The 14,471-nt window shown below is 36.9% G+C and overlaps 2 protein-coding genes across 2 annotated transcripts; both read right to left on the bottom strand.

Annotated features, from left to right (window-relative positions):
* Positions 1 to 961: 961 nt before the first annotated feature.
* On the bottom strand, positions 962 to 2,482 carry LOC120076736 (cation/H(+) antiporter 12-like). The gene is made up of 2 exons (XM_039030640.1): positions 1,532 to 2,482; positions 962 to 1,123 (listed from the first exon to the last, which is right to left on the bottom strand). Exons 1-2 carry the CDS (start codon positions 2,480 to 2,482, stop codon positions 962 to 964), a joined length of 1,113 nt encoding a protein of 370 aa, XP_038886568.1.
* A 10,265-nt stretch (positions 2,483 to 12,747) lies between these two features.
* On the bottom strand, positions 12,748 to 13,517 carry LOC120076754 (cation/H(+) antiporter 4-like). Its single transcript, XM_039030659.1, has 2 exons — positions 13,423 to 13,517; positions 12,748 to 13,331 (listed from the first exon to the last, which is right to left on the bottom strand). The coding sequence occupies exons 1-2, from the start codon at positions 13,463 to 13,465 to the stop codon at positions 12,748 to 12,750; spliced, it is 627 nt and encodes a 208-aa protein (XP_038886587.1). The 5' UTR covers positions 13,466 to 13,517.
* Between the last annotated feature and the right edge of the window lie 954 nt (positions 13,518 to 14,471).

A 14,471-nucleotide genomic window follows, 5' to 3' on the forward strand; every position in this document is an offset into this window, starting at 1 on the left:
CTGTCTTTATGTACGTTTTGTAATACATTTAAAGGCAAGAGAGTGAAAAATTACAGTGATCAAGAAAAAGCTATCAGACTTATTTGTCAATTAATGCTTTGTAACTCCTCGAATAAGAAAAATCATCAGCTTCTCCATGATGACATAGGCTATCTTGTCGATATAACGTAAAAACATCGTGTTTCATCTTCTTTCCCTGATCTTCTTTACTCTATCTTTAAGAAGAATTAAGCTCAAACAATTCAAACATATTCAAATAAGTGTTCACATTTCTGTTTAACTTTTTTTACACGTTTGTTATTGTAAACTTATCCTGTATCAGAAATGTATAAGTACTCATATTTAAATTTCATAGCATACAACATGCAATAGCTTCAAGAAAGCTTGAAATCTGTAAAAAGAAAGATGTGACTTAGCTTCTTGAATAAGTTCTTCCTCTCCTTCCCGTGGATGTAGGCATCATTTGCAACCACCGCTATATCTTGTGTAGAACTTCTTCTTCTCCTTTCTTTTTACAAAAAAGGGAATTGCCAATGGGGGGTTTTTTTTTCTTTAAATTTTTTTTTTTTTTTTTTTCTTTTTTTTCCCCAAATCGTTTCACTCAAGCAGTCGCCACGAAACAAACAAAAGTTAGGTTAGAGAAGGCTCGTGCACATATAGCGACAAAGAAGAGAACGAGAGAGAGAGACGAGAGAAGAGAGAGACTGAGAGAAATTAATTCTGTACAAATTCCCATTTAGGAATAAGTTTTTCATTTCACTATCTATCAGGCAAAGGATTAGTGGAGCACATCAGGCTGGAAGTTCATGAAACAAAACAATAGCCAAAGCTCTACCAAACCACAATTCATTTTTTGGGGCATATTCTATGGATCACGAATTGGATCATCAAACACCAGAGGCCACTGTATTTCATTCATTTGGGCTTTTAATATTCATTCAACTAAGAAGCAGGCCCAACACTATCGTATACCATTTAGCCATCGATCGTGTGCCTCCATAACTTCCATCGTGTAGACCATCGTCGACTTCGAAACAACCTCATCGTCTAAATGATCTTCAGTAAAGCCTTCATCGTCTAGACCGAATCTGCCCTTAATCATTAGACGATCCCTACTGTACCTCTAATCGACTAGACGATAGCAGCTCCATCGTTAGGGCAATTTCTGGCAGCCTTCTCCCTTCAGGGTTCTTCTCGTTTTCTCTTCAACAAAGAAAAGAAAGAATAGTCATTAAAGGTCTTCAAATCTCAGAAGTGCATAACTCTAATCTCGACCATCAAGGATGTAAGTAAAGATATTCTTCCCGATGTGCTTTTCAGCACACTGGTTTGAGTCAGGTGTTTTTCCTCAGGTGTTATTGGTTTTCATCATCGGGGTGACCTGGTTTTTCATAAGCGCACAAGACAATTTCAAGTTTAAGTTTGCAGTGATTTCTCATCCCAATTTATCATATCAAGCCACATGAGAGAGAGAGAGAGAGAGAGATAAGAAATGAGGAATGAAAGAAGAAGCATATACATATATACATACATGGTAGTCTCTGGACACTGTGTAGGAAAACAATTCCACAGGACCTTTGCAGCTGAAAATGAGAGAAAGTGCCAAAGCATCCTTGAAAGGCAACTTGCAATACTTAGAAGACAAAACACAAACTAAAAATTTGGCAGTACAGGCCACAAAAAGCAGAATTATTTCGAGTTTATTGTGAAGATCATCAAACGTAGTGGCTGAAATCTTTGATAAATCAGCTCTCAAAGCACAGGTAACAACAAAAATAGGCATAAACGCATTTTCAACAAGGCACTCAATTCTATCCACAAGAGTTGATGCTAAAGGAGCTCCTTCAGGAATAGCCATCGCTAAAACATAAACCCCCATAACGGGAGAATGACCTGTAAAAGTCCCCAAAACAGCGTATAAAAGAGCTAAAAAAATAACCCCTTCAATGTAAAACCTCTTCACAGGCATTCCTTGAGGCGTTTGTTTGATGATCCAAAACATTATAGGTCTTAGCACAAGGAAAGCCACAAGTATGAGCATTATAAGGTAACTCACTTCAGTTGTGGTGCCTGAAGGGTTTATATGGTATAGTGCGATCCGGGTTTTCATGGTAAAAAGGAAGAAACCAAAAATGTCACAGACCAAGGCAGAGGAAAGGCCTAAACGCCCCAATTCTGAGTTCATAATATGAAGCTCTTTTACAAGTGAAGCAACAGTAGGAAATGCAGTTATTGCATGAAAGCTAATCATCATGGGGAGGTAGGCTCTTTGTTCGTTTGTGAAGCCCCAGTCGTCATCAATAACCATACTTTTAGCCAATTTCTGTATGATTTGAGGGAGTAATAAGGCTGAAATTCCAATGAGCAATGAATTTTTTCTTGTTCTCATTGCCATTCTTATATCAACTTTTGCTACAGATAGAAATACGTACAATGAATACCCCAAATCTGACAGTAAAACAAGCACTTCTTGACCCTCCATGTTCAAATACTTTAGTTTTGCCTCCTCCCATTCATTCCACGACAACCCGAAAGCCAACCCGACCTGATTCGTTCATGGACTAAAAATTAAGACTAATTGTAATTGATAACATTTTTAGGGCTAATAATTAAGGCAATGTTTAGCAACACGTAATGAAATTTGGTGTAGTAATGAGATTCTATTGATGGATCCATTGTAATGGGCTTGAATTATAAACGTAATTAGATTGTTTTTTATTGCGTTTACTTAGAATTATAAATCTGTCACGTTTATTGTTATCTTTACCGTTACTATTATCCTTATTATTTGACTCTAACAACAACCGTAACAACAATTGTAAAGGTAATAATAAATGTGAAATATTCATTATTTTCCTACTATTATAATCACAACATATATAACGGTAATAGTAAAGATATTGGGTTCCACATAATTTTCAAACACAATCCGATTGAGCAATTTTTGTTCCTCACTCAGATTGTACATTTTTATTACAGGTTTTGAGGCAGACCCCATAGTTCATTAAGATTACGAAACATAGGTAAGTAACAACAAACGAAATCAATTGGAACCCACTTTTCAGATTACTAATGATGTATTATGCTTCACCTGTCGTAAACGTTACCTAAGTGTATAGCAACATTTTTAAAGAATTGCAAATATGAAAAAATCTATCGGTCATATGTTCCAAGAGCTAGATCTAAACTTTGCTATATCTGTAAAATCTTTTGTATTGTGCTATATCTGCTAATGTTTTGGGTATGGCCTGATTGCTATATTTGGATTCGCACCTTCAACTAAACCTCTTTGCATAAGAAAAAAGAAAATTATTTGGAAGTTGTTTTATACTTACAAGAATTTGACAGGAAAACTTGGAGACCCCAAAACGCTTGAGAAGGTGATATGTAATTGCAAAGCAGAAACAGAACAAAATCAACTGAAGCTCCAGAAGAGGCAAAGAATTCTTCAACCACCATTGAGGATCATTAAATTTAACCCATAAACCATTTGAATTTATATAAGGTGGAAGATCTATACAAATTGCACTTGTCGTATTTGAATGCAACTGTATCATCTTCTCCCCCATCACAATCAGTAACCAACAACCAAAATTTTGGTTTTGCTTTCAAAATAATATATTCAACATATGTCTTTTTTTTTTCTTCTTTTTGTTTATATAATTTTCTTTTGTCTTTAAACAAACATGAAAGTTAAGCAACCCAAAAAAAGCCCCTTCTAAAAAGGGATTTGACAATTCTTTTTATTTTCCAACTGACAGCCAAAAGGGTTCTTCTTATATGTCTGTTTTTAACATATCTCATTAAGAAATACAGCTAAAACATGAGGACATGCGGTTATGTTTCTATTTATCCCCTTGTTGGTGACAAATATAATCATCAGTATGGTTACCCCTTTTCCACCGTTACATGTATGAGATTCAAATATATCGAAATTTTATATTTACTGATTATTAGAAAATGTACAGATTTTAATTACCTTGTGACGTGATGCTCTTGTTAAATAATTTGTCATTTTTTTTGGTACATTAAATTAACCAATATCTATAGATTTTGTTACTACAGATAAATGAAAACAACTTCAAGGTGGTTAGAAATCAGTTACATACAAGCTGTCTTTATATACATTTTGTAATTACATGTACAAGCAAGAAAGTGAAAAATTATAGAGTGATCAAGAAATCTATCAGACTTATCTTGTAATAATCTTTGTAACTCCCCGAATAAGAAAAATCATCAGCTTCTCCATGGACGTAGGCTATCCTTGGCCGAACCACGTAAAACATCGTGTTCATCTTCTTCCCTGATCTTCTTTCCTCTATTGTGTACCATTTAGCCATCGATCGTGTACCTCAACACTTCCATCGTGTAGACCATCGTCGACTTCGAACCTCATCGTCTAGAGGTTCTTCAGTAAAGCCTTCATCGTCTAGACTAATCTTCCCTTATCGTCTAGACGACTCCCTACTTTACCTCCAATCGACTAAACGACAACAGCCTCCATCGTCCAAGCGATTTCCGGCAGCCTTCTCCCTCAGGTTCTCTCTTTATTTTCTCTCGTTTTCTCTCTGCAACAAAGAAAAGAAAGGAATAGTCATTAAAGGTCTTCAAATCTTAGAAGTGCATAACTCTCATCTCGACCATCAAGGTGTAAGGTGAAGATTATTCTTCACACGGATTGTGCTTTCAGCACGCTGGTTTGAGTTCAGTGTTTTTCTTCAGGTGGTATCTAGTTTTCATCGTCGGGCTTGGTTTTTCATTAAGCCCAAAGATCAATTTCAGTTTTAAGTTTGCAGTGATTTCTCAGCCTAATTTTCATATCAAGCCCAACAAGTGGTATCAGAGCCTGCAAGAAAACTTCAAGATTAGTCAAGATTCTAAAGAAGCAAAATCTTGGAGCTTTTCAGACAAAATTTGAAACAAACATGGTAATAGCAAGGCATGACATTGAAAAGTTTGATGGGAAAGGAGATTTTGGCTTGTGGAAAGCCAAGATCAAGGCCATCTTGGGACAACAAATGGCACATAAGGCCTTTGAGGATCCAGCCAAGCTCCAAATCACTGCAACCGAAGAAGAAAAAGAGAACATGGAGCTAATTGATCATGGTACACTTGTTTTAAATTTGTCTGACAGTGTTCTAAGACAAGTGATCGATCAAGAAACAGCCTTCAAGATGTAGAGCAAGTTAAATGAGCTTTATGAGACTAAAAATCTGCCCAATAAGCTTTTCCTATGGGAAAGGTTTTTTTACCTTCAAGATAAGTGCTTCTAAATCCTTGACAGAGAACCTAGATGACTTCAAAAGGATAACTACTGAATTCAAGACTCAAGGAGAAGAGATTAGGGTAGATAATGAAGCCTTTGTGCTTCTAAACTCATTGTCGGATTCCTACAAAGATGTAAAGACTACCCTAAATATGGGAGAGACTCCCTAACTACTGATATTATCATTTCAACTCTTAAAATCATATAGATGGAGCTTCTGACTAGCAAGGAAGATAAGCCTAGTGTTGAGGGTTTATTTGGTAAGTCAAAGCAGAATAATAAGGAAAAAGGAAAACAAAACTCAACAGAAGAGGGGAAAGAAAAATCCAAGGTTAGATGTAAATATTACAAAGAACTTCAAAGTGGAAGAATGAGCAAAAAAACAGACAACCACGACCTTAACAGAAAGTCCAACCTAATTAGCCAGGTGAAGCCTCAGTTTGGGAGGATTCTTACTTCTTTTCAGATGCTTTAGCTACCTAAAATTGGAAGGCAAATAAAGAAACTAATAAGAACCTAGATTAGGTTCTAGACTCAGGGCCTTCTTTCCACATGACACCCTACAAAGACTGGTTCAGTACTTATAGAGAGTTGGATGGAGGTTCTGTCTACATGGGTAATAATAACTCATGTCCAGTGGTTGGGATTGGCTCTGTTTCACTTAAACTTGAAGATGAAACAGACAAACTATTGAGGAATGTCAGACATGTGCCTAAGCTGAAGATAAATTTGATTTCACTAGGCATGCTCGATTCTATTGGCTGTGAATAAAGGGGAAAGGAAGGCTACTGTGAAGTTTTGAAGAACAGTAAGCCTATTCTCAGAGGGGTAAAGATTAATAGTGTATATGTTGTTCAAGGAGTTTAGAAAATACACTCAACTTTGATTGTGACTCAGAAGCAGCCCACTGAAGGAGATCTTTGGCACAAAAGACTCTCACACATTGGTACCAAAGGTCTACAAGCTTTTGCTAGTCAGGGAATTCTACCTAAGGGAATTCATCAGAGCCTATCCTTTTGTGAACATTGTATGATAGGGAAGACTACAATACAAAGTTTTGTGAAGGCTCAGCACACAACCAAGGCCATCCTTGACTATATGCATTCGGACCTATAGGGTCCCTCACCTTTCCAATCCTTTAGTGGAGCTAGGTATTTCTTAACCTTTGTTGATGACTATTCTAGAAAGTGTTGGATCTATTTCCTTAAATCTAAGGATTTAGTATTTGAAAAGTTCAAAGAATGGAAGATTATGGGTGAAAAATTATCTAATTGTCAAATTAAGTGTCTAAGAATTGATAATGGGCTTGAGTACTGTGCAAAGGAGTTTAATGCTTTTTGTAGACAGCATGGTATTACTAGACACAAGACAGTTAGGTATACACCTCCGTAAAATGGGGTGGCAAAGAGATTGAATAGAACTATAATGGAGAGAGTAAGAAACCTATTGCAGATGCTATACTTCCTGAGAAATTTTGGACAGAAGCAGCCTCATATACTGTCTATACACTAAACAGATGACCCCATGCATCTCTTAACCTTCTAACCCCTGAAGAAAGGTGGACCTAACATCCTCCTAGCCTAAATAACCTAAGGGTGTTTAGTTGCACTGGTTTTGTTCATCAGAGTAAAGGGAAATAGCTGGCAGAGCTGTGAAATGTATGTTCTTAGGCTTCACAGAAGGTGTTAAGGGGTTTAGAATGTGGCACCCTACAGAGAAGAGATGTATAACCAGCAGAGATGTTGTTTTCAGGGAGGATGAAACGTATATGCAGGGATCTAACTCTAATGCTACATCACCTCAAAAGAAAAATGATAAAATTGAGATGGTGCAAGTTCTTAACCCTAGTTCTGATCCTTCCAGCTCTGAATCACCTTTTGATCAACTACTTCATCTTGAAGAAGAAGTAGAAAATGCTATTACTGATCCCGAGCAAGAAGAACAGATTTGAGGGGGTACAGCCTAGCTAGAGATAGGTAAAGAAGAATTATTGTGCCACCTTCAAGGTATGATCTGATCCTTCCAACTCTGAATCACCTTTTGATCAACTACCTCATCTTGAAGAAGAAGTAGAAAATGCTATTACTGATCCTGAGCAAGAAGAACAGATTTGAAGGGGTACAGCCTAGCTAGAGATAGACAAAGAAGAATTATTGTGCCACCTTCAAGGTATGATGACTACTTAGCTTTAAATGCTTCAGATTTATGTAATGATTCAGAACCCTCAACCTTTGAAGAAGCAATGAGCTATCCTAAAGCTAAGTTGTGGATAAAAGCAATGAATGAAGAAGTTGATTCACTAGTAAGAAACAACACTTGGGAGTTGTCACCTTTGCCAAAAGGTTGCAAGCCAATTGCATCCAAATGGGTGTACAAATTGAAGAAGGCTTCCCTGATGATCAAGGACCTAGATATATAGCTAGGTTGGTAGCTAAGAGTTTTACATAGAGGTCGGGTGTTAATTTCAATGAGATATTTTCTCCAGTGGTCAAGCAGACTTCTATCAGACTATTATTGTCTATTGTGGCTCAGAATAACCTAGAGTTGGAGCAACTTGATGTTAAAACAGCTTTTCTACATGGCTTCTTAGAGGAAGTTATCTATATAAGCCGGTATGAGGTCAGAGGGAAATAAGACTATGTTTACCTACTTAAAAAGTCTATCTATGGCCTTAAACAGTCCCTTAGGTGCTGGAACAGAAGATCTAGTGACTTTATGCAGAAAAATGGCTTTAATAAAAGCTCCTATGACAGTTGTGTTTACATAAACACTGATATCTATACTCATCCTATCTACTTGTTACTCTATGTGGATGACATGCTATTATCAGGAGCAACTATGAAAGAGTTAAATAAAGTCAAAGATTTATTCAAGTAAGAATTTGAAATGAAAGACATGGGCAATTAAAAAAGAATACTATAAAGGATCTCATACCAAGAGTTCCATGAGCTGTTCAGATCGCTCCGATTTCACAGTGACCGAAATACAAATGATATACATTCAAGACATACAGTTATGCACATAAATCTAATTATCGCATGCCCAGAACAAGATAAATAAAAGGGAAAGGGTTCCATAACAGTTGAAGACTTTCTTCGATCTTCAGAATCCCAATGCAGCGGATCCCTCTAATAAATCTACCAACACCTAGCGAGAACCTCGACTGCAACAGCACGATCAATGGAAACACGAACGCGGAAACGAGACACCACCACTAATTAACCCTGGGTATTCTCGGAGTGAAAACCCAAAGGGTGGGCTTTGGTGAATTTGGTAAAGGACGGAGGACAATGAGTCGTGTAGATGATAAGCAAGTGGGAGATAAAACAGTGCTATTGTATAGAAGAAGTGCTTATCGCATAGAGGAGCTACACGATCTTGTAGGAAAAACTTAACGATTGTTTAGGAAAAACGTATACGATCATTTAGATAAATCATGAGGTAGACGATCGTTTAAACGGAGAAGCAACTATCGTATAGGCTATCGGGCAATCGTTTCACGAATTCTTTTGGGCAGTAGAAGAAATATTAAATGCGCGATGTAAAATGAAAACCTCTTTTCATTTTTAATCTGTCGGTTACCATAACCAACGCTGCCCATTAGCCACATCCGAACGTGGAAAAATTGGTTAATTATCATATAATTAATCAATCAATCAATTAATAAATATAATCATATTATATTTATATCATATAGTTTGATATCACATATCTACTATAGTATTTTCTCTTCTACTTGATATAAATCATATTTATATCTAATTTCCTCCAAAATAATGTATCTCATATATTTAGCCAATTATATCATATATATAATTAACCATCCCAATTATATCATATATAATTGAACTTCCTCTTGTCAATTTGAACATTTCAAATTAAGTCAAACACTGGTTTTTAACTTTATCTAAGCTACCCAGGGGACCTAATGGACTTGTGGCTCAAAGCTCCAACGGTACGTGAATAGTAACTAAACTCTTTAGCCACGAGATCCACCATCCGTTAACTGTCAATGATTCCACTAAAGACCCATAGCTGAACTTTTCTTACCACAGATATATTTTTGTGTCCATCGGATATAACCAATCATGAGTATGATGATCCTTCACAGATGCTCGTAAGTACAGCTGGGCCAATTTACCATGTTGTCCCTGTAGTTACATCTCACTTCTTAAGTACCACTAATTCCTCTAATGAACAATACAACATAGTCCAACTATGTGTTTACACCTCTAGGGCCAAGAAAAGATGTGTGGCGCCACATTGTTCAAGCCCCAGAATCAGCTTTTAAGGGAGCCATCTATCTACTTGCCCCTGCCTCAGGGAAGGAGTGAATTCCATCTTGTGTAGCTGAGTCCCCAAATCCCAAATCAAACAAATCCTCAAAATGGTAGGTTTGAATCGGCGACCTGGCCATTCGCACCCATATAAATCAAAGGACCGCCCTCAATGGCAGGAGTTCCCAACCCACTCAACATTGAGGTCATGTTACCTATGGTCATCCTAGTGAAGTGAAGTCTTTGTCATGAATGGTGTTATATAACGAGACGTTAACACTTCGTGGTCAGGTCTTATACAAACTCTTTGTATAGGACACCCCCACTCGCATGTCCCCAACATGAATGATCAGGATCAGACCATCTGTGACAAGTCATAACACTTGTGACCATTTCACAAAGCGGGCTGTGTCCGTAGCGTTACTAGGATAAGGTTTCCTTTCTTTATCCATTTACTACAGACCATTTTGGTTATCACTCAAGACATGATCCAATTGTATGTCACCACATACATGCTTGAGTTACATACAGATAACTAGGGATTTTATGTTTATTGGTTTGTGGTAAAGCAAATAAAACAATTAACCGAGCAAAATACAAGATGTGAAGTAAATATCATATATTAACAACACAAGTGTTCGTACATACTGTTTATAAACTACAGGACACGAGACTTTAGGGCATCAACCCCAACATAATAGGCATTGATATAATCAGAAAAAGAAAAGCAAGTATTCTAAGCATTGATCAGTCATAGTATTACCAGAAATTGCTTAAGAAGTATCATATGACAGAGGCAAAATCAATATCTACTCCTATTGCTAACCATTTCAAACTCTCAGCAAAGAATTCACCTAAAGAATCTGAAATTGAACATCAGAAGGTAATGTCAACTATCCCCTATTCTCAAGTTGTGGGAAGCTTAATGTATCTAATGGTGTCTACAAGGCCGAATATTGCCTATGCTACAAGTCTGGTGAGTAGATATATGGTTAATCTGAGTAAAAGGCACTAGGAGGCAACTAAGTGGATAATGAGGTATCTTAAAGGTACTTCTAGTGCTAAACTAATGTACCAACAGCTTCCAGATAGAGACCAGAGCTGATTGGGTATGTTGACTCTGACTATGCTGGAGATCTAGACAAGAGAAGATCCTTATCAGGCTATATCTTTCTATATGGAAGGTGTGTCCTAAGCTGGAAGGCTACATTACAATCAGTAGTAGCCCTTTCTACTACTGAGGCAGAGTTTATTGCTCTTCTAGAGATAGTAAAGGAAGGTTTATGGCTAAAGGGTCTCCTATGTGATTTCAGGATCAAACAGAATACAGTGAAAATCTTTTGTGACAATCAGAGCACCATATATTTATCTAAGCACCCACAGTACCACAAAAGAACAAAACATATAGATGTTAAATATTATTTCATTCTAGAACAGATAGAAGCAAAGCAAGTTGAAGTTCTGAAAGTACATACCTCAGAGAATGCCTCCGACATGTTGACAAAAACTATCATTCAGCTCAAACTTCAGAAGTGCCTTGATATTATAGGGTTTGAGCTGAGAGACAAAGGTTAAAGAAGAAGACAATCAGTTCAGAGAAGCTGAAGAAACACTTGAAGTTTATTTCAAGGTGGAGATTGTTATTACAGATAAATGAAAACAACTTCAAGGTTGTTAGAAATCAATTACATACAAGCTGTCTTTATGTACGTTTTGTAATTACATGTACAAGCAAGAGAGTGAAAAATTACAGAGTGATCAAGAAAGCTATCAGACTTATCTTGTAATAATCTTTGTAACTCCTCGAATAAGAAAAATCATCAGCTTCTCCATGGACATAGGCTATCCTTGGTCGAATAACGTAAAACATCGTGTTCATCTTCTTCCCTGATCTTCTTTACTCTATCTTAAGAAAATAAGCTCAAACATTCAACATATTCAATAGTTGTTCACATTTCTTTAACTTTTTACAGTTTGTTATTGTAACTACTTGTATCAGAAAATAGTATAAGTACTCATCATTTATAAATTTCATAGCATACAACATGCAATAGCTTCAAGAAAGCTTGAAATCTGTAAAAAGAAAAGATGTGACTTAGCTCTTGAATAAGTTCTCCTCTCCTTCCCGTGGATGTAGGCATCATTTGCCGAACCACGTATATCGTTGTGTAGAACTCTTCTTCCTCCTTTCTTTTACAAGATTGCATGCTCTTTATCTCCAATCGTTTACTCAAGCAGTCGCACGAAACAAACAAAAGATTAGGGTTAGAGAAGCTCTGCAATATCGAAAGAGAGAACGAGAGAGAGAGAGAGAGAGAGAGAGAGAGAGAGAAATTAATTCTGTACAAATTCCCATTAGAATAAGTTTTCATTTCACTTCTATCAGGCAAAGGTTAGTGGAGCACATCAGCTGGAAGTTCATGAACAAACAATAGCCAAGAACTCTACCAAACCAAATTCATTTTTGGGGCATAATTCTTGGACTCACGAATTGGATCATCAAACCAGGGCCACTGTATTCATCATTTGGGCTTTTAATATTCATTCAACAAGAAGCAGGCCCAACACTATCGTATACCATTTAGCCATCGATCGTGTGCCTCATAACTTCCATCGTGTAGACCATCGTCGACTTCGAACCTCATCGTCTAAATGATCTTCAGTAAAGCCTTCATCGTCTAGACGAATCTTCCCTTATCATCTAGACGACTCCCTACTTTACCTCTAATCGACTAGACGATAGCAGCCTCCATCGTCTAGGCAATTTCTGGCAGCCTTCTCCCTCAGGTTCTCTCGTTTTCTCTCTGCAACAAAGAAAAGAAAGGAATAGTCATTAAAGGTCTTCAAATCTCAGAAGTGCATAACTCTAATCTCGACCATCAAGATGTAAGGTAAAGATTATTCTTCACACGGATTGTGCTTTCAGCACACTGGTTTGAGTTCAGTGTTTTTCCTCAGGTGGTATCTGGTTTTCATCATCGGGCCTGGTTTTTCATTAAGCGCAAAGATCAATTTCAGTTTTAAGTTTGCAGTGATTTCTCATCCCAATTTTCATATCAAGCCCAACAGATTTGTCTATCATAATGCCAAATAAATGAGCTAAACCGAGAAGATAAACTTTCCTTTCATTAACTTATAAGATGTTTACAAAGTTAGCACACCACTCCAAAAATATTGAATCATGAACTTAGGAGGATATATTAGTTATTTTTGTTGTTGTATTACCAAGACAGAAGTTCTTGTGTTGTTATCTAGTAATGCAATCAAGTCCCCAAGAACTCCAAGCTCTGGAAATTCATTCCATTCACTAAGACCAGAAGTTTGAGGTGATGATGATTCCAACCCTTTTCTTCTGCCTACAATCATAAGATCAAATACATTCACCATTTCTCTAAGTCTCAATGCTGTTTGAGGTCCATCTACACTTATTTCCTCTAAAAATCTCACTCTCCCATCTCCCAAACATGTCATTTTGAAATCTTTGATAACCTCTGAATCAAGCATTTTCTCCCACTTACTTGTCCCCTGATCTTCCATACAACTCCCAAGTTTCAGCACTGTTAGTTCAATCCTTGTGTCCTTTGTTAAACGCTTTGCAAATGAAATTGCCTCTCTGTCATCATTCCCTCCCATGTATATCACACATACTGTATACTGACATTTCACTCCTGAAGATGCCATTGAAGGAATGCTTCCTAAATGCCCTTTGTCTACTAAGATGGCTACCGAACAAGGCGCTTTTTCAATCACACTGCAATTCAAATTCCTCATTGTGTTGCCTTCTTGGTCTGTAAATGAATAATTGAATCTTAATTATTTGATTTGTTGGTCTGTAAACGAATCATTGAATCTTAATTAATGAATAAGAACAATGTATACCCAAAATCTGCAAGTAATACAAGCACATCTTGACTTTCCACATTCAAAACCTTTGTTTTTCCTTCCTCTCATTGATTCCAACAACATTCAAAAGCCAATCCAATCTGTAAAAGAAAACCCATTTAAGAAAATGAATTGAAATTTAGGGAAGAATTGGAAGTGGTTTTTTTACTTGTATAGATTATTGTTATCTACAGATATAATGAAAACAAACTTCAAAGTGCAGTTAGAATCACGTTACATACAACTGTTCTTTATATACATTTTTAATTACATGTGGTTACAAGCAAGAAAAGTGAAAAATTATAGGTGAATCAAGAACTATCAGACTTATCTATGTAATAATCTTTGTACTCCCCGAATAAGAAAAATCATCAGAGCTATCTCCATGACGTAGGCTATTCCTTGCCGAACCACGGTTAACAAAACATCGTGTTCATCTTCTTCCCTGATTCTCTTTCCATCTATTGTGTACCATTTAGCCATCGATTACGGTGTACTCATCACTGTCCATCGTGATAGACCTCGGTCGACTTCAGAAACTCTCGTCTAGATGATTCTTTCAGTAAACCTTCATCGTTCTAAGACGTTAATCTTTCCCTTATCTTCTAGACGACTCCCTACTTTACCTCCTAATCGACTAAACGACACAGCCTCCATCGTCAGCATTTTCGGCAGCCTTTCTCCTCAGGCTCTCTTATTTCTCTCGTTTTCCTCTGCAACAAAGAAAGAAAGGAATAGTCATTAAAGTCTTCAAATCTAGAAGTGCATAACTATCTAATTCTCGACCATCAAGTGTAAGGTAAGATTATTCTTCACACGGATTGTGCTTTCAGCACACTGGTTTGAGTTCAGTGTTTTTCTCAGGTGTATCTGGTTTTTCATCTCGGGCTTCGTTTTCATTAAGCGCAAAGATCAATTTCAGTTTTAAGTTTGCAGTGATTATCTCAACAATATTTTCATATCAAGCCAACAAGTCGGTATCAAGAGCCTGCAAGAAAACTTCAAGATTAGTCAAGTTCTAAAGAAAGCAAATCTTGGAGCTTTTT

This window comes from Benincasa hispida, chromosome 1 (genome assembly GCF_009727055.1).
Source record: "Benincasa hispida cultivar B227 chromosome 1, ASM972705v1, whole genome shotgun sequence".
In the NCBI taxonomy this organism is placed as follows: Eukaryota; Viridiplantae; Streptophyta; class Magnoliopsida; order Cucurbitales; family Cucurbitaceae; genus Benincasa; species Benincasa hispida.

Bases quoted from the DNA above. Each gene is read 5' to 3' on its own strand.
- LOC120076736 (XM_039030640.1), bottom strand. From the start codon at position 2,482: ATGGAGGGTCAAGAAGTGCTTGTTTTACTGTCAGATTTGGGGTATTCA. The intron at 1,124-1,531 runs GTATGTATATAT...CTAGTCGATTAG, and splicing joins CAGTGTCCAGAGACTACCAT to AGGTACAGTAGGGATCGTCT.
- LOC120076754 (XM_039030659.1), bottom strand. From the start codon at position 13,465: ATGTGGAAAGTCAAGATGTGCTTGTATTACTTGCAGATTTTGG. The intron at 13,332-13,422 runs GTATACATTGTT...ATTCATTTACAG, and splicing joins GTATTACTTGCAGATTTTGG to ACCAAGAAGGCAACACAATG.